At 43.9% G+C, this 20,544-nt stretch overlaps 1 protein-coding gene across 2 annotated transcripts in view; it reads left to right on the forward strand.

The window, feature by feature from the left end:
* Positions 1-20,544, forward strand: part of ITGA6 (integrin subunit alpha 6) — a 109,349-nt gene that overhangs the window by 67,194 nt on the left and 21,611 nt on the right. For both annotated transcript variants that reach the window (XM_088471154.1, XM_088471094.1), the window contains exons 7-14: positions 2,891-3,087; positions 5,800-5,891; positions 6,759-6,886; positions 6,988-7,083; positions 7,197-7,258; positions 10,277-10,425; positions 11,950-12,096; positions 18,529-18,641. In XM_088471154.1, the coding sequence (XP_088327280.1) occupies positions 2,891-3,087; positions 5,800-5,891; positions 6,759-6,886; positions 6,988-7,083; positions 7,197-7,258; positions 10,277-10,425; positions 11,950-12,096; positions 18,529-18,641 (984 nt within the window). The remainder of the gene's footprint in view (positions 1-2,890; positions 3,088-5,799; positions 5,892-6,758; positions 6,887-6,987; positions 7,084-7,196; positions 7,259-10,276; positions 10,426-11,949; positions 12,097-18,528; positions 18,642-20,544) is intronic.

Below are 20,544 nucleotides of genomic sequence, written 5' to 3' on the forward strand. Positions count from 1 at the left end.
AGACAGTGGCTTAGTTTGCCTAATGGATGACCCAGCCCGGCATTTCTCCCCCCAGCTCCACAACCTAACCTCATGCGTTTTACTAAAACTAAATATGTATATGTCTGCAAGCTCCAGAGTTGTTTCGTTCTCTCTTCTTCCTCGGCTCCTTAATGTCATTTCCAGTGTTTTCAACTCTCCTTCATTTAATTCAGGAGCTTTTTCCCACTGTCTGCTTAGCTACAACGTCCTATTTATCTCTCATCCACAGCTCCTGTGCTTCCCTTTCCTAGCTAGTTCCTGTTTGGCTTACACACACAGAGCTAAAGATAACATAATGTATCTCTAATTTTACACTACACAAATGGGGATAAATCTGATTTTATATATATATATATATATATATATATATATATAAGTATTTTTCTTCAAATACAAAATAGAAAGTCAATGCAAGCCCTGCTTAAGAAATGGCGAATATTCTTCATTTAAACGTTACAGAAGTGAAGAAATAACACACGAATATGTTGTCCTTTTTTAAATAATGCAACATAGGAGAATGAAATTGCAAAAATCATGGGTCAGTACTAGGGCCAGTGACCACTTGATTAACATGTCAACTGTCATCTTGACTGTATTTTAATACATTAATACCCAAACTCGGTCCTCAAGGTACCCTAACAATCCAGGTTTTAAGGATATCCATGCTTGACCACAGGTGACTTAATTAGTACCCCAGTCAATTTGATTTATCACATGTGCTCAACCATGGATATTTCTAAAACCTGGACCATTGGGAAGCCTTGAGGACCGGGTTTGGGAACCTCTGCTGTAATCTAATCCTGTTCCATTTTGGAGACTCCCAGTTTCAGTGTGATTGTTACCTGAAACCAGTAGTACACTACACAGATATCATCCATGTGGGTATTGTACTTTGTCAGGACACAGGACCTCATAAAAAACTGGTTTCCTCCAGTGGAGCCCCTGTATTTGTTTTATATTTTTAAAGTAGGGTAATTACAATCTTAGCAATATTACTAAGCCACAGGGAGTCTATAGCTGCTTCCACTATTGCTAATGTGCCACACACTGATGTCAACAGCAGATAAGATAGTTGGCAGACGATAACAGAACCAATGCCTAATAGTGTGCTGGACTTTTGCTAATATTGTAACCAGTAGATCTGGACCTCGCATCCTTCCTTTTATGTCAGTCTCTTTCCATAGTTGTGTGCACATGATATTGGAGTTTCTGCAGCCTGGAAACTGTTTATTTTGCACACTGAGGCACAATTATATTATAAGGGTTCTAAATCCCCCGAAAATGTTGATTAATTTTACACTCTTTATTAACAGTTATTTATATAGCATCTCTATGTCACTTGGGTACACACATAATAGCACTGGCATCACTAGGGGGGTGCGGGCTGCACAGAGAGTCACCATCTGAGGGGGTGACACCAAAATAGCAGAGATGGTGTCACCGAGCAGCCACACTGCACTGAGAGGCTGGGGGCTGCCCAGCAGCTGCTGCTGCACTGAGTTAGTCGGCTTACACCGTGGAGCAGCAGCTACTGGCAGGGCCGTAGCTAGGGTAGTGCGGCCGGTGCCATGGCACAGGGCACCACAGGTCAGGGGGTGCTGTTTGGGCCTATCAAATTTCTGTTTATTATCATTCTTGCTTGTAGCTTCCTCTTATTTCATCCCCAGCATCTCCTGGCCTCTCCTATCTCTTCCCTGGCCCTTCCCCATGAGGCCATGGCCCTTTTTTGGGTGCATTATGTCCCTTTGAAAAATGGGGTGGGGGGGTGCCAATGCTCTTTATGGCACATGGCACCAAAAAGTCTAGTTACGGCAGCCCCCAGCCTCTCCCCTACCTCTAAAGACTCATACACACTAGACGATGTGCAGTATGAACGATATTGGTGAAAGATCTCCCTTGAACTTTCTGTAGTGCAGGACAAACGATATTGGGTGTACACACTGAATGATATCTTTAAAGATATCTTTCAGTGAAGTCATCCTGTCACATCTCTGAACAGGCAATTCTTGATGATATCGTCAGATTGGCCTGCATGTACAGACTACAAAAGACATCGCTAACGACCCGTGGTAGCGCGCATCTTTGGACGTTCACTGCATACACACGATATGAACGATAAATCGTTGACCGATATCGCTATCGTCCATACCAGTCATAAAAGTCGTATAGTGTGTATGCGGCTTAGGCCACTTTGAGTGCTGTGAACGGCACACTTGAGTGGGCATGGCTTCGCTGAACGAGGCCACGGCCTCTTGTGTGTGTGCCTTCGGTGCACGATTGGATCCTTGACCCCCGCGCCGGGAGTCAGAAACGTTAGTGACGTCGCTGCATAATAGCGTTAATTTTATCAGAAGCCACTTACCGTACCAGTGTGTTTTTGGGCTGTTGGAAGACACTGGAGCACCCAGGGGAAAGTGACGGAAACACTGGAGAACATACAAACTCCACACAGATAGGGCCCATTTGGACTTGAACCCATGACCCCAGCACACTGTGAGGCAATAAATGGTGGTACAGCCCCTAGGACTATATTCTTCTCATTAAACCCCAAATTTGTTTTGAGAATGCAAAAAAGTGTTCCATTGCCATGTAACTGTGGGCAGGAGGTGACGTCATGCACTTTGCTATTTATAGACTGTATTTCCAGTTGCAAAACTTCACTGCATAGACAGTATGTTTATTTGGGGTTACAATAAGAAATAATGATCCATACAGTTATCTATATCCTCTATGCATATTGCATCCATCAACCACCCTTCCATAAAACATAAATGTATGATCACAAAATCTGATGTGGATGTAGCGTCAGACAAATAAAAGTGATACACTTATTTACCATGGTGGTGACCTGAATTTGCTTTCTCTGCAGGTGGCAGGATATAGTAGTTGGTGCTCCACAATATTTTGATAAGAATGACAAAGAAATAGGAGGTGCGATTTATGTGTACATGAATGAGGCTGGAAAATGGGAAAACGTTCGTCCAATTCGCATTGTAGGAACCAAAGACTCCATGTTTGGTATTTCTGTGAAGAACATAGGAGACTTAAATCAAGATGGATATCCTGGTAAGAGCTTCCAGTACAAAGTAGTGTTGTTTTAAAGAGTAACACAGTTGGGGCCATACGGCCTCCGATGGTGAATAGGCCCCCCAATCTTATTTGCTGAATTAGATAGGTTTGTTTCCTGCTTTCTCATTAGGGTACAGTGGCCTACAGAATGTTTCAAACTTACAACAAAAATGATTGCATGTGCAAGTATGAAGATGATTAGGTATGCCAGCAGAAGATAGTTAGATTTATCCAAGCAAATATTCTTGTTGCATAACTTAAACACTTAGGGACCTATTTATCAAGCTTTGTTTTCATAAATTTATAAAGAAACTGCAGTTTCTGCATAATTGTATGAATTGTCGCTATGTACTAATAGCACAATGCAGGAGATTTCTGCTAATAATTAGCACTGCAGATCACAGTCCCCAATATTATCAAAGGGGACTACGATCTCAGTCCTATAAAACAAACTCCAAAATGCAAAGCTTTTCTGAGTTTTCTCCTATAGGTTTATGCTATCTTTAGATGGCGTAAACTACTTGGAGACTTACAAGCATAAGAGAGATCTTCCGATCTCTCTCCCACAGCCTCCGGCCGGCGGCGTTAGCTGACGCTGTGCACATGCGCAGTGTCAGCTTCCTCCGAAGAAGTCTTTCACAAATGTGAAAGACTCCTACAAAATGCCGGGGATTTGACTCGCAGGGACAGCGATTACCGCAACTGCAGTCCCTGCAAGCATCCCTTAGTACATAGCGGGGATATTTTTACAATGTAAATATCTGCCGCGATATGGATACTTAATAATTTGCGCAGTTCTGCGATTATTAACACATAGGCCCCTAATATTACATAGATATTGATGTAATCATATTACTACAAAATGGGCCTGATTCAGCAGAGGACACATGGTAGCAGCTGCGACAGCTCTAATATGGGAATACAGCTGGAGGTGTCATGCCTACTGCATGCATTACTGATCCGAGTTGCATTCTGGAAAGCAAAATCGGAGCATCTGCGTGACCATCGGCCGGCTAAGTGACCAGTGGGGTCACGCAAGCTGGTTGCTGCAGTTACTACAAAGGCCAGGAAATGTCCATTAGCTGACGGTGATCCTGGACTCGTCACTCCCCCACAACGGTGGCGACACTCCTCCATTTTGGGAAATGGAGCCCGTCGCTACCCCCTCCCCTCCCCGAAATGACAGCAGATTATCAATCACTGACAGGCTGCTGTCAAACTGCGAGCGATATCGCAGTCCCTTACTGCGTGTGCGCAGTACAGGTCCATTGCATGCGCAGATTCACGAACATCAGGAATCTGTGCACAAAGCTTTCCTGCGTACTCTGCTGAATGAGGCCCAGTGTGAGCTATTAAATTGGCAGTGTGTAATAACAGAGATCTTTTATTTCATACCACACAACTAGATATTGCTTGACATAGCAATTAAGTCCATTTCATATCAGTGTGTGAGCATTAGTACCACAGTATGTCAGTGATGAGCCTGTCTCACCCTCTACTCACTGTAACTCTCCTCCCTACTCTAAGCTTCAGTCTCCATTGATTCTTCTACCTGCATCATTGTATTATTTCTTGCTGCTGCTGCTGCTGACTAAGCTCAGATTCTGACAGGTGTCAGGATTCCGGCGCCAGTATTCTAAGCATTCTCTATGCTGGGATACTGAACGTATCCCCCATTGAATACCCGCAATTCTATGGAAAAAGTACTTCCATCAGATCGGTAGCATGTATGGCTGCTAACCATCGGCTTTTGATGTCTATCCCTAAGCCAAAGAAGAAAACGGGGCAGATGATGCCCTCCCTGAGGCATCTACCTCAGCATGTGCCTCACTGAGCCAACACCCCAATCCAGAGCCAGAGCCGGATTGCAATAATGGTTTCAGTCAGGGTTGGGATCAACACTTGCTGACTGTAGATATATATAACACGGGTTATATGGAAAGGATAAATTTTCTTGCTGTTGTTTGCACTCCATGGAGGCGAGCCGAGCAAGGTTCCCCTCCGGTAATTATCTGCAATATGTGCAGTGTGAGGATCTGAAGTAACCTCATGCTTAGTTGAATATGCCCCTTTGATTATTCTGTGAGTCCTAGGGCCTAAATGCACATGTGCAGATCTCGTTCTGTGAGATCACCCGCAGTGCCCCTTAAGCCACAGCACAATTGACATGCTGCGGGCCGTTTGGAGGCGTGGGTTAGGTGGCGACGGACAGCGCTCCAGAAAACTGAGGCGTGTTGGCCCCATTTTCTAGACGTGCCAAGGCCTGAGTCTGCGCAGCTTCACTTGCCCCAGCAGCGTGAAAACACTGGCTATCCTGAGTAACCTCAGAGTTACTCAGGGTGGGCGATGTTCATGCAGAATAATCCGATGCTATCTCTTTTTAGACAGCCTTTGAATCTGTGATGCCGACAGTAGGCGTATTATTACACTAGACGCCTCCTGCTGCATTAGCATAATTTTCGCACAGTGCAAAGACACAGCGGCTCTGCAATTGTGTACATCTATGAATCAGTCCGTTAGCCATGCTATCTGTAGCTGCATATAGTAAGCTCTTGTTTGTGTACAGGGCTGATGCCTGTCTATGAAAGCAAATGGAAGCGTGTTTATGATGTAATTTATTGTGGGGTTGCATGTCATTAGTCATTGTAAACCTGTACCATGCCAGTTACAGCCATAGTAGTAATGGCAATCTTTCTTTTCTATGCTCAGACATTGCAGTTGGCGCTCCATATGATGAGGGCTTTGGGAAAGTCTATGTGTATCATGGGTCCAAAAATGGGATTATTGAAAAACCTGCACAGGTAAGAGCATCTCTGTCTTAACACACTGTAACCCTGGCCAGGAAATGTGTTGTATTATACCATAGTGTAATATGGGTGAAATACTTTCATGCAATATTGTGTACAGCCTGTAATAAATAAGACCCCATTCTTGCTTGAAGCCAGGATGTCAAGTGGCTCAAACAGCTGTAGGGCTAAATCTGTCTAGTTCACTTCAATAGTCCTCCATAAAGGAGGAGAGGGTAGATTTTAATAGCCCAGAAAGTGCTTGGGTGCAGGACTGTAACTAAGGGTGTGTGACTGGTGGAGGGCGTGCACCATAGCTGCCCCAGGGGCTCCTGTCAGTGACTTGTGGGGTGCCTGGAATGGCAGAGCCGTAACTAGACTTTTTGGTGCCCTGTGCCAGAAAGAGCATTGGCGCCCCCCTCATTTTTCAAAGGGACATAGCTTCGTGGGGAAGGGCCAGGGAAGAGATAGGATAGGTCAGAAGGTGCTGGGGATGAAATAAGAGGAAGCTACAAGCAAGAATGATAATAAACAGAAATTTGACAGGCCCAAACAGCGCCCCCTGACCTGTGGTGCCATGTGCGATGGCACCGGCCGCACTACCCTAGCTACGGCCCTGTGGAATGGCACCCTGCAGTCTAGAGACCTGCCAGACTCATCAAAAGGATGTGCCTGTCGCTCAGCCACCCAATTACATCTTCTGTGACTGAGGGGCAGCAGAGCGCTGCTGGGGTGTCACTGTAAAATGGGCAACCAAGGGAGCTTCCACTTTTATTCTGAGGAGGAGGGGGATTGTGCCAACAGGTGGTACATTTATAAGTGGACAATCTTTTTTTTACTATTCGTCTTTTTTATTTTTATTATTTTTCTCCTTTCATAAAGATTATTGATGGAAAGAGCACAAACACCCAGTCGTTCGGTTACTCCATCGCTGGAAATATGGACTTAGATAGAAATTATTACCCAGATATTGCAGTTGGATCTTTATCAGACTCTATAAATGTGTTCAGGTAAGTAATACAGCCTTAACCAAATCCTCTATAAAAAACAAAACAAAAACATAAACAAAATGTAAAATGTTTTTTTTTTTTTTCAACTTTTCTCAATGAAGATCACGTCCAGTTGTCAGCATCAAAAAGGCAATTAAAGTGACGCCAGACAAGTTAGACCTTAACAAGAGGAACTGCGAGGCACCGAGCGGAATCTGGTACGACCTACTGGGGTCTTCAGAATATCCATCTAGAAATAAATCGTTTGTGGGTTGATCACAATAACGAATGTTCTTAGAAATGTTTTTTTCTTTTGTTTGTATTCTTTTAGTTTGACAGTTGAGGTCTGTTTGTCGTACACAGCTGTGCCCAGCGACTACAATCCAGTCTTAAGTAAGCGCATTTATTTGATTTTTTTATCATTAATGTCTAAATAATTATAGATTATTGTACTATGCAGGATGTTGGCTGCAATATAGACACCAATATCAGTGGGTGACCCCAAGGTGAACACTATTGAACGTAAATGACTGCAAAAAAGAACCCTAGTGAAGACGGAAGAGACCCAGCACAGTTGTGACTACATGCGTGGCTAAATTGTACACTCATCCTGTTGAGCGCCGCGCAGTGGGGATAGGTTTAAACATCTGATAGATATTTCTGTTAATTAAGATAAAAATACAATCATCCAATCAATAGAGCTTTACTTAAAAATATTTGGAAGTAAAAAAAAGTTCATATAGTCGGTAAAATAGAAAGTGCTAGAGTGTCCATCTGTAGGAGGTTACAGAGATTACAGAAGACATTTAGGGCCTGATTCAGAGCCGCTCGTAAGCGGCCGCTCGTTCGTTCCGAGCGATGTTAGCCCAACTGCGCATGCGTACGGATCGTTATACGCATGCGCTAACCAGTCAGTGCGGCCGAAATTCATGTGCTCGCAAAATAGCGAATGCCTGCTATTTTGAGTGACAGAAAGAGGCGTATGTGGGTGGTAACAGGGGAAGGTGCTTGAAAACGGGGAGTGGAGATCCGAACACAGGCGTGCTTAAAGGTCAAAACGGGCGTTTTATGGGTGTGCATATTTAAAACAGCAGCGTCATTGACCACGTCACTGGGTTATTTTAGAGTCAGAACTGCTCGCAAAATTGTGGTAGCAAACACCAACCACAAGAATAGCGAGCAGTTCATACCCTTGTCGATGTACTCGATTAATCTAATAAATAGCGGACATGACGTAGGATGCGAGCGGCCAGGGGGCGTATTTTTCCAAAAAACGAACGCAAGTTTTGCTCGCTCGTTCAGACATAGAGGCGTGAACAGATCGCAAACAGCGAACGGTTCATTTGAATAGCCACCCCTTGTTTTAGAACGAATGACCGCAAATAGCGAGTGGCTCTGAATGAGGGCCTTAGGCCCTGATTCAGACCCACTCGCAAGCGGCTGTCCGCTCGCAAGTGGGTCGATGGTCTGCACTGAGCATGCGCACGACGGAGGGAGCTCCGTCGTGCGCATGCGCCAGACGCGACGAGCGAAGGAAAGTCCTTCGCTCGTTGTGTCTGATCAAAGGGGGCGTGCTGTCGATGTTGATTGACAGCACGCCCCCTTTGGTGGGCGTGCCGGGGGCGTGCCTCCCTGACGGGGGCGTTCCCACGGGAACGCCTCCCGTCAGAAGCCGGCCCACTGACATCACTAGTGATGTCAGTGGGAGTGATTTTGGCTCTGATAGAGCCAAAATCACTCCGGGGCTTGCGGTTGAAAACCTCAACCGCAGGCTCCGGCTCGCAGTTTCGATGGTCGCGATGGTCACGACCATCGCGGCCATCAAACTGCACGCTCGTATAGGCTGTGGGTGGTGACCCACAGCTATACGAGCGTCCAGGAGGACGCTCCATTTTTATGGAGGGCGGCCCTCATTCAGAGCGTGCGCTCTGCTCAGAGCGTACGGCTCTGAATGAGGGCCTTAATTGGCTCACTATAGTACATGTACATAATTAATTCTGACATTGTATAGAAATCATTACATGTAACATTTGTAAATGTTATAAGACTTGAGCTCCCATAGGGCATCAATGGATGTTTGGTTCACAAAACCCACCTCTAAGATCTAAGGTGTTGGACTTATAGTGTAAGGATGAAGGTGAGCTACGTTGGGACCTTGGTAGGAGTACCAATACATTCTAGTTATGTTTTTGCTTCCATTATGTAGTCCATTTACTTTCAAAGATAATGTCATTTCATAAATAAATGGTATCCGGTCTAAAGATCTACAGTAACAAGGTAGAAATTGTCTAGATAGTCACCAGATGTTACACAGTCAATAGGTCGACAGGGACAAAAGGTCAACAGGGACAAAGGTAGACACACTAAAGTTCGACCTGTAAGAAGGTTGACAGGGTCAAAATGTTGACACAAAAATGGTCGACACATGTTTTTTTTATATATTTTTTAGAGTTAGGGTTAGGCACCAGGTTAGGGTTAGGTGAAGATCAGGGTTAGAAAAAAAAAATATGTGTCATCTATTTTTGTGTCAACATTTTGACCCTGTCGACCATTGTACCTGTCGACTTTCTTACATGTCTACCTTTAGTGTGTCGACCTTTTGTCCCTGTCTACCTTAGGTCCCTGTCAACCTATTGACTGTCTAACATCTGGTGTCTATCTAGACATTGTCTACCTTTTTACTGTAGATAATTCTGTAGATAATTCAATCCACACCCAAATTAATGAGGATATTGGGGCTAATTCAGAGGACGGAATTGCAAAGCTGCACACAGGCAGTTTTGCAGTTCCGTCCTTGCAAATATGCAAATACAGCAGGAGGTGTCTGACACCCCCTGCGGAATTTGTGATCAAGCACTGCGACTGAGGTCGCAGGCTGGGCCTGGGATAACCATTCGGACCATCGTTTGCAATTCTGTACAGCGGCAGCCAGCTGAGTAAGCCCCAGCTTACTCAAGCTGGCCGGCTTGCGAGGTCAGGAAACTGCGTCCATGGACTTAGCACCCTAGCCTTGCCATCCCCGCCCACCCGTGCCTCCCCTTAAATGCCTCTGCCTGTCAATCACATTTGCAGAACGGGTCATACACATGCTCAGATTACTGAAACTCGGGAAACTGCGCTCAGCATTGCATGCTGAATTAATCCCATAGAGCAATATGCTTTACATAAATATGATCGCAATGGATTGTGGAGTGTAACTCAGTTAATTTATTCAATAAGAATCCATCATTTCAGGGTAAATGTAATCAGGGACTGATAATTAATGCAATATCCTAAAAAATTGTACTTTCCAAATATTTAGTAGCGCAATCTTTCTAACGCTTCATGAATTAGTGGCTCTTGTTCAATATAAAATCTTCCCTTGTTCAATATAGAATCTTTCCTTAACATCTTGCTGAATGTCTTTCCTAGCTCTCACCTACACACTTGAAGTCGAAAGCCAAAGACAGAACCTGGGGTTGTCATCAAGGATTGCCAGTAGCCAAGGGCCATTGTCAAGCACGATTGACCTCAGAGCCCAAAATCAAGTTAAATGTTTCCAAAACACCCTCAGTCTTCAGGTACGTCGCAAACTGGACAGAATACAGGGAATGGGGGGCCCTAGAGGTAACCACAATGACTGCCCACGAGATAGTTGTTTCAGTCATGTTCAGCGGACCATCTGTAAACATGTATAGAATGGGAAAAGGAACTGTGCAGTTGGTCTGGATAGATAAACAGGGGACTGACCATATAAATTAGAGACAATTGGCAACTGTGCTGTAATGTCTATTATTTCCTGAGTAAACTTCCCCAGGTGCGCCTGGCACCTACACTGAGTGGAGGCAGCCATTTTCAGGCCTGAAACCAAATTCATGAAAATACAGCCTTATCTATTCATTGAGAATTCAACTTATGAGAATTTCATTGATAAACACCCAAGAGGTGTTAGTTCGAGGGACGTCCAGGCAGGGGAGGCTGAGCCTCCCCTGTCATACTCCTGAGATTTGTTATAAAGATAATTTGAATAATACAAAGAAGATATTTATAACTTATGAACATCTTCTTTGTTTATTGTAATCATTATTATAGTTAACACTCAACAGCTTTGTGGAGCTCCCTGGGTCTACAGGGAGACAAGAGATGAGGCAGCAACAGCTCTGCCTCGCTTCTGAGTTGGAGGCGGGGCCACACCACGGACAGTAAGCTGGACAGAAAGAGAGCATATACGTGCATGTCTCTGAGTATGAGGGGTGTGCCTTGAGCACTGATGGACACGTTGGATGTGTTATGTGATCAGGAAGGCCACTACAGTGTTTAGAGATCAGAGCTCAAGCAGCAGCAGCAGCAGCAAAAGAAAACAGTGATGCAGGTAGGAGAATCAATGGACATTGAAGCTTAGTGTAGTGAGAGGAGAGTTACAGTGAGTAGGGGGGTGAGACAGGCTCCCAGCACTCAGACCTATCTCCATCTGTGCCTCCCCAGCCATTGACCTCACCGCACGATAAATATTGGTTCAACTTCAAGGACAAAATGGCAGCCACTACTTCAATTCTGTAGTTTGATGAACTAATTAAAGTCATGATATGACTTTTGTTTGTATTGATGTTATATATTGTTCATTAGGTCTTAATAATTTATTTCTGAAAATTTAAATTTGTTAGATTTTCTAAACATACAGATTTAGAGCTCCTGTGATTCTTTTTATAGGATATACAAACCATGTACCATGGGGGGCAGTATCCATGTAGGTGTTTGTCCTCCCTGTTGGGATTTAATGAATACACGTAAGGCCAGAGAAATAATCAGGCGATGTCTCTGACAGCAGGATTTGTGTTGTAGAATATTTTAAGGAGTCTTAATAATAAGTTTTTGTTTCTCAATTGGTTGCGTTAATGGTAAATTATATCTCTTAGTGATAGATCCAGTAGTACTAACTATATATTACCCCCTTACATCTTCTAATTTTATAAAAATAATTTTGGTTTATGTAATTTATTTAACATCACTTTCTGTCGGAAAAAAAGGTAAATTAAATATTATAAGGTTATGGTTTACTCATATATCATGTGTAATATTAACTATACGATTATATAATCTCTTAGGAAAATATTAAGGATAAACTGCGGCAGATTCCCGTGTCGGTCACTGTAGATATTAAGAGTGCACGTCGGCAGAAGAGGCAAAGCAGCTCACTGCCAGAACTGTTGCCAATCCAGAATGCAAATGAGCCCAAAACAGCTACGGCAGAGGTACATTATTCACCAACTATTTGTTTCTACTGTGAAAATAAACACCTACATATATTATCATTACCATATATTTATAAATCTACAACATATGACTCATTAGGGGATCTTAATACAAAACAATGTACGAGGACACGAAACAGAAGGTAAAGATGGTCCTACCCAAATAAATGTACAATCTAGAATGTGTGGAATAAATGATTTGTAAAGTAGCGGAATAAGAATGATTGCTTCTGGTGGGGAATGTGTGTGCGGTTACCGTAAGGTAGCGGAATAAGAATGATTGCTTCTGGTGGGGAATGTGTGTGTGGTTACCGTAAGGTAGCGGAATCATAATAATTGCTTCTGGTGGGGAATGTGTGTGGTGACTATACGGTAGCGGAATAAGAATGATTGCTTCTGGTGGGGAATGTGTGTGGGGTTACCGTAAGGTAGTGGAATCATAATAATTGCTCTGGTGGGGAATGTGTGTGTGGTGACTGTAAGGTAGTGGAATAAGAATTATTGCTTCTGGTGGAGAATGTGTGTGTGGGTACTGTAAGGTAGCGGAATAAGAATGATTGCTTCTGGTGGGGAATGTGTGTATGGTTACTGTAAGGTAGCGGAATAAGAATGATTGCTTCTGGTGAGGAATGTGTGTGTGGTTACCGTAAGGTAGCGGAATAAGAATGATTGCTTCTGGTGGGGAATGTGTGTGTGGTGACTGTAAGGTAGCGGAATAAGAATGATTTCTTCTGGTGGGGAATGTGTGTGTGGTTACTGTAAGGTAGCGGAATAAAAATGATTGCTTCTGGTGGGGAATGTGTGTGTGGTTACCATAAGGTAGCGGAATAAGAATGATTGCTTCTGGTGGGGAATGTGTGTGTGTGGTTACTGTAAGGTAGAGGAATAAGAATGATTGCTTCTGGTGAGGAATGTGTGTGTGGAGACTGTAAGGTAGCGGAATAAGAGTGATTGCTTCTGGTGGGGAATGTGTGTGTGGTGACTGTAAGGTAGCGGAATAAGAGTGATTGCTTCTGGTGGGGGATGTGTGTGTGGTGACTGTAAGGTAGCGGAATAATAATGATTGCTTCTGGTGGGGAATGTGTGTGTGGTGACCGTAAGGTAGCGGAATAAGAATGATTGCTTCTGGTGAGGAATGTGTGTGTGGTTGCCGTAAGGTAGCGGAATAAGGATGATTGCTTCTGGTGGGAAATGTGTGTGTGGTGACTGTAAGGTAGCGGAATCATAATAATTGCTTCTGGTAGGAATGTGTGTGTGGTGACTGTAAGGTATCAGAATATGAATGATTGCTTCTGGTGAGGAATGTGTGTGTGGTTACCGCAAGGTAGCGGAATAAGAATGATTGCTTCTGGTGGGGAATGTGTTTGTGGTGACTGTAAAGTAGTGGAATAAGAATGATTGCTTCTGGTGGGGAATGTGTGTGTGGTGACTGTAAGGTAGCGGAATAATAATGATTGCTTCTGGTGGGGAATGTGTGTGTGGTGACTGTAAGGTAGCGGAATAAGAATGATTGCTTCTGGTGGGGAATGTGTTTGTGGTGACTGTAAGGTAGCGGAATAAGAATGATTGCTTCTGGTGGGGAATGTGTGTGTGGTGACTGTAAGGTAGCGGAATAATAATGATTGCTTCTGGTGGGGAATGTGTGTATGGTGACTGTAAGGTAGCGGAATAAGAATGATTGCTTCTGGTGGAGAATGTGTGTGTGGTTACTGTAAGGTAGCGGAATAAGAATGATTGCTTCTGGTGGGGAATGTGTGTGTGTGGTGACTGTAAGGTAGTGGAATAAGAATGATTGCTTCTGGCGGGGAATGTGTGTATGGTTACTGTAAGGTAGCGGAATAAGAATGATTGCTTCTGGTGGGGAATGTGTGTGTGGTGACTGTAAGGTAGTGGAATAAGAATGATTGCTTCTGGTGGGGAATGTGTGTGTGGTTACTGTAAGGTACCGGAATAAGAATGATTGCTTCTGGTGGAGAATGTGTGTGTGGTTACTGTAAGGTAGCGGAATAAGAGTGATTGCTTCTGGTGGAGAATGTGTGTGTGGGTACTGTAAGGTAGCGGAATAAGAATGATTGCTTCTGGTGGTGAATGTGTGTGTGGTGACCGTAAGGTAGTGGAATAAGAGTGATTGCTTCTGGTGGGGAATGTGTGTGTGGTTACCGTAAGGTAGCGGAATAAGAATGATTGCTTCTGGTGGAGAATGTGTGTGTGGGTACTGTAAGGTAGCGGAATAAGAATGATTGCTTCTGGCGGGGAATGTGTGTATGGCTACTGTAAGGTAGCGGAATAAGAATGATTGCTTCTGGTGGGGAATGTGTGTGTGGTTACCGTAAGGTAGCGGAATAAGAATGATTGCTTCTGGTGGGGAATGTGTGTATGGTTACTGTAAGGTAGCGGAATTAGAATGATTGCTTCTGGTGGGAAATGTGTGTGTGGTTACCGTAAGGTAGCAGAATAATAATGATTGCTTCTGGTGGAGAATGTGTGTATGGTGACTGTTAGGTAGCGGAATAAGAGTGATTGCTTCTGGTGGGGAATGTGTATGTGTGGTGACTGTAAGGTAGCGGAATAACAATGATTGCTTCTGGTGGGGAATGTGTGTGTGGTTACTGTAAGGTAGCTGAATAAGAGTGATTACTTCTGGTGGGGAATGTGTGTGTGGTTACTGTAAGGTAGCGGAATAAGAGTGATTGCTTTTGGTGGGGAATGTGTGTGTGGTTACTGTAAGGTAGCGGAATAAGAATGATTGCTTCTGGTGGGGAATGTGTGTATGGTGATTGTTAGGTAGCGGAATAAGAGTGATTGCTTCTGGTGGGGAATGTGTGTGTGGTTACTGTAAGGTAGCGGAATAAGAGTGATTGCTTCTGGTGGGGAATGTGTGTGTGGTTACTGTAAGGTGGCGGAATAACAATGATTGCTTCTGGTGGGGAATGTGTGTATGGCTACTGTAAGGTAGCGGAATAAGAATGATTGCTTCTGGTGGGGAATGTGTGTGTGGTTACCGTAAGGTAGCGGAATAAGAATGATTGCTTCTGGTGGGGAATGTGTGTGTGGTGACTGTAAGGTAGCGGAATAAGAATTATTGCTTCTGGTGGAGAATGTGTGTGTGGTTACCATAAGGTAGCGGAATAAGAATGATTGCTTCTGGTGGGGAATGTGTGTGTGGTTACCGTAAGGTAGCGGAATAAGAATGATTGCTTCTGGTGGGGAATGTGTGTGTGGTGACTGTAAGGTAGCGGAATAAGAATGATTGCTTCTGGTGGGGAATGTGTGTGTGGTTACTGTAAGGTAGCGGAATAAGAATGATTGCTTCTGGTGGGGAATGTGTGTGTGTGGTGACTGTAAGGTAGTGGAATAAGAATGATTGCTTCTGGCGGGGAATGTGTGTATGGTTACTGTAAGGTAGCGGAATAAGAATGATTGCTTCTGGTGGGGAATGTGTGTGTGGTTACTGTAAGGTAGTGGAATAAGAGTGATTACTTCTGGTGGGGAATGTGTGTGTGGTTACTGTAAGGTAGCGGAATAAGTGTGATTGCTTCTGGTGGAGAATGTGTGTGTGGGTACTGTGAGGTAGCGGAATAAGAATGATTGCTTCTGGTGGTGAATGTGTGTGTGGTGACTGTAAGGTAGTGGAATAAGAGTGATTGCTTCTGGTGGGGAATGTGTGTGTGGTTACCGTAAGGTAGCGGAATAAGAATGATTGCTTCTGGTGGAGAATGTGTGTGTGGGTACTGTAAGGTAGCGGAATAAGAATGATTGCTTCTGGTGGGGAATGTGTGTATGGCTACTGTAAGGTAGCGGAATAAGAATGATTGCTTCTGGTGGGGAATGTGTGTGTGGTTACCGTAAGGTAGCGGAATAAGAATGATTGCTTCTGGTGGGGAATGTGTGTATGGTTACTGTAAGGTAGCGGAATTAGAATGATTGCTTCTGGTGGGAAATGTGTGTGTGGTTACCGTAAGGTAGCAGAATAATAATGATTGCTTCTGGTGGAGAATGTGTGTATGGTGACTGTTAGGTAGCGGAATAACAATGATTGCTTCTGGTGGGGAATGTGTGTGTGGTTACTGTAAGGTAGCGGAATAAGAGTGATTACTTCTGGTGGGGAATGTGTGTGTGGTTACTTTAAGGTAGCGGAATAAGAGTGATTGCTTTTGGTGGGGAATGTATGTGTGGTTACTGTAAGGTAGCGGAATAAGAATGATTGCTTCTGGTGGGGAATGTGTGTATGGTGATTGTTAGGTAGCGGAATAAGAGTGATTGCTTCTGGTGGGGAATGTGTGTGGTTACTGTAAGGTAGCGGAATAAGAGTGATTGCTTCTGGTGGGGAATGTGTGTGTGGTTACTGTAAGGTGGCGGAATAACAATGATTGCTTCTGGTGGGGAATGTGTGTATGGCTACTGTAAGGTAGCAGAATAAGAATGATTGCTTCTGGTGGGGAATGTGTTTGTGGTTACCGTAAGGTAGCGGAATAAGAATGATTGCTTCTGGTGGGGAATGTGTGTATGGTTACTGTAAGGTAGCGGAATTAGAATGATTGCTTCTGGTGGGAAATGTGTGTGTGGTTACCGTAAGGTAGCAGAATAATAATGATTGCTTCTGGTGGAGAATGTGTGTATGGTGACTGTTAGGTAGCGGAATAAGAGTGATTGCTTCTGGTGGGGAATGTGTATGTGTGGTGACTGTAAGGTAGCGGAATAACAATGATTGCTTCTGGTGGGGAATGTGTGTGTGGTTACTGTAAGGTAGCGGAATAAGAGTGATTACTTCTGGTGGGGAATGTGTGTGTGGTTACTGTAAGGTAGCGGAATAAGAGTGATTGCTTTTGGTGGGGAATGTGTGTGTGGTTACTGTAAGGTAGCGGAATAAGAATGATTGCTTCTGGTGGGGAATGTGTGTATGGTGATTGTTAGGTAGCGGAATAAGAGTGATTGCTTCTGGTGGGGAATGTGTGTGTGGTTACTGTAAGGTAGCGGAATAAGAGTGATTGCTTCTGGTGGGGAATGTGTGTGTGGTTACTGTAAGGTGGCGGAATAACAATGATTGCTTCTGGTGGGGAATGTGTGTGGTTACTATAAGGTAGCGGAATAAGAGTGATTGCTTCTGGTGGGGAATGTGTGTGTGGTTACTGTAAGGTAGCGGAATAAGAGTGATTGCTTCTGGTGGGGAATGTGTGTATGGTGATTGTTAGGTAGCGGAATAAGAGTGATTGCTTCTGGTGGGGAATGTGTGTATGGTGATTGTTAGGTAGCGGAATAAGAGTGATTGCTTCTGGTGGGGAATGTGTGTGTGGTTACTGTAAGGTAGCGGAATAAGAGTGATTGCTTCTGGTGGGGAATGTGTGTATGGTGATTGTTAGGTAGCGGAATAAGAGTGATTGCTTCTGGTGGGGAATGTGTGTGTGGTTACTGTAAGGTTTCAGCATTTTCAGCCACCAATAGTGAAGCAGACTATGGTGACTGGCATGTGAAAATAAAAATGACAGACATACCTGAATGGAACATTGTACATTTTGAATGGGGCAATAATATAGTGATCCAAGCTTTACTTCAGTCAGTCAGTTATTTATTTATTTCTTTGTGAAACAATACTTTTATGAAGTTGTTTATATGTACATGTGTATCCTGTTCTCAACTCATGTTTTATATACACAGATATGAGTGCCCTTATTTTACACTACAAGAAACCTACAAAACATAAGGGGAGGTGAACTTAGCCTTGGTGAGGGATAACATACCAACCAATCAGCTTCTAACTGTTACTTTACAGGCTCTGTTTGGAAAAAGACAGCTAGGAGCTGATTTGATAGTACTTTATCTCTCTCCAAGACTTAGTACATCTACCCCATATCTTTTCCAATTGCCATTAAAATACAAATAATCAGGTCACCAGATTTCCTGCAGTGTATGCTTTTATCCTTTTGTGTTTTACAAAAATATTTTTCACCATTTACAAAATGAAAGGACTGTAAACTGGGAATGCTACAGTACTGTATGTACGTTTGTCCCATTGACAAATTAGTTTGTATGAGAGGGTGAGGCCGAATGCTAAAACCTAGGGTGGAGCAGGTTTGTTTCTGTAACACTCAGTGCTCTGAATTTATACCAAAATGCCTCTGATAGACTTGTGAGCAGCATCATATATTTAACTCACTGGAGAATAACAACCAATTTATAACTCAGGCAGGTGATCAGCCTTATGGAGTTGGGTGCATCACAGCAAACCAGTTAGACTGTCAGCTAATCTCCAATTTATCTGTCATCAGCTGATCAGTGTATCTAGTCAGACCATTCCATATCTAATAGGGGTTTAATTAAGTAAAATGATTGTTTTGGCTCCTCACATGGAGCCGTTTTGTTTGTAAGCAACCAAAGAAACTTATCAACCAGATCTATTTGTGTGTGGTTAATTTTAAATATAAATTCTTTTAGGCGCAGTTTTTGAAAGAAGGATGCGGTGACGATAACATCTGTAACAGTAACATGAAGATCTCTTACAAATTCTTCAGTAAAGACGGACCAGACACCTACAGCCAACTAAAGATGTACGCTGTGTTCTTGTGGTCTTCATATTAAAGTCTATATTATATGTAGAAGCTACAACTCAATGCACAAGGAAGCTCCAAGTAACAAGCTTTAGTGAAGTCTATCAAAAAATAGTATTTTTGATATGTCAGATCCATCCACACAAGCCGCTCTGTATTAGAGTAGGCATGTCAAACTCAAGGTCACCTTAGACTTCCCTTGGTCTGCATGACACTACCCTCTCCAGGCTCTCCTCCACCTCTCTGGCCGATCTTTCGCTGTCTTTTCTCATAACTCCACTTCTCTCCCTCTTCCACTATCAGAAGGTGTCCCCCAATGTTCTGTTCTTGGTCCCCTTCTGTCCTCCCTTTATACTCCCTCCTTAGGAGAGCTTAACAGCTCTTTTAGCATCCAATATTATCTCTATCCGGCAAGACCATTGTCTTGGAGCTTTCCTCGACTCAGGCCTCTCCTTCAAACCCCAAATTCAGCCCCCTCCCAGTTTTGCCACTCCCATCTTCTAAGATCACACCCTGTTTCACCTCAGAGACAACGGACACCCTCATCCACTCACTGGTCATCTCTCGATTGGACTATTGCAATCTCCTCTTATCTGGCCTCCCTGACTCCCACCTCTCTCCACCCCAATCTGTCCTCAGAACTGCTGCTTGGCTCATCTCCATTTCCAAACAAACTCTTTCTGCCTTCCCTCTCCACCAGGCCCAACACTGGCTCCTCTTCCCCTTCAGAATACAATTCAAACTCCTCACCTCCTGCATGTAGGTCTGACGGGCAATATCATCAGCGGGAGTCATGCTACCAAATGGCCCCCGCTGTCGCTCTCGGCATCGGCAAGTGTGTGTGCACCTGCCGATGCCGGGACCCACCACGGACGACATCGGCTAGGTACACATCGGTATCGTCAGCGACATGTCAGGTACACACTGCCCGATGTGGACGATATGGACAACATATCGTATATTGTGTACCCGGCTTTACATCTCTAACTGCATCTCCCTCCTCACACCTGCCTAATCACTTTGCTTAGTTAATGACTGACACTTCTCCTCCCAACCGATACCTCTTCTTACTCCCGCCTCCAACATTTTGCCTGTGCTGTTTCTCTTCATCTTCCTATCAGACTCTCCACCCCTCTTCAAAGATTAAAATGGGCTCTCAAAACCCACTTCTTTACTAAAGCCTTCCTGCTCTCACTCTAACCCACTGATCTATCCTCCTCACTCAGTCTTTCCCTTTTACGTCTGTCCCTCCCTTTAGATTGTTATTTTTCGGGAGCAGGGCCCTCTTCCCTCTTGTGCTTTTCCCTCCCTCAATTATACCACCATCTCTTCGTCGCTGCCAACAATTTCACTGAACCTTTAAGTTCAGCCGACACTGCTTTTGTGGGTATTATGAGTACCTATGTAACAGTGGGTCCATAGCTTGTATCCCATGTTCTGCACTGTGTTCTTGTGTTTGCATTGTCTATGCTTATGTACTCTGCAAGGCGCTGCGGACCCCTTGTGGCGCCATTCAAATAAAGGCTAATGAAAATTAGACTAGACAGCCGATTATGTGATTGACGGTGTGGCTCATATAATGGCTGCGCCTGTAAGCGGTGTGCTAAAATTACTTTTCAATATTTTCAATAAATTAATCATATTAGGGCTGATGCAGAGATGAACTTTCTCCCATTCGCCGAGCGAATCTTGAGTTTTTTCGAACTGCGCATGGTCAGGAAACCAATGGGTCTATTTACTAAGCAGTGTTAGGAGACAGAGTGAAAAGTGATAAGGTGCCAGCCAATCAGCTCCCAACTGTCATCTCACAGGCTGTGTTTGAAAAATGACAGTTGGGAGCTGATTGGCTGGCACCTTATCACTTTCTTATCACTTTTCACTCTGTCTCCTAACACTGCTTAGT

This window comes from Taudactylus pleione, unplaced genomic scaffold (genome assembly GCF_031769625.1).
Source record: "Taudactylus pleione unplaced genomic scaffold, aTauple2 ptg000004l, whole genome shotgun sequence".
In the NCBI taxonomy this organism is placed as follows: Eukaryota; Metazoa; Chordata; class Amphibia; order Anura; family Myobatrachidae; genus Taudactylus; species Taudactylus pleione.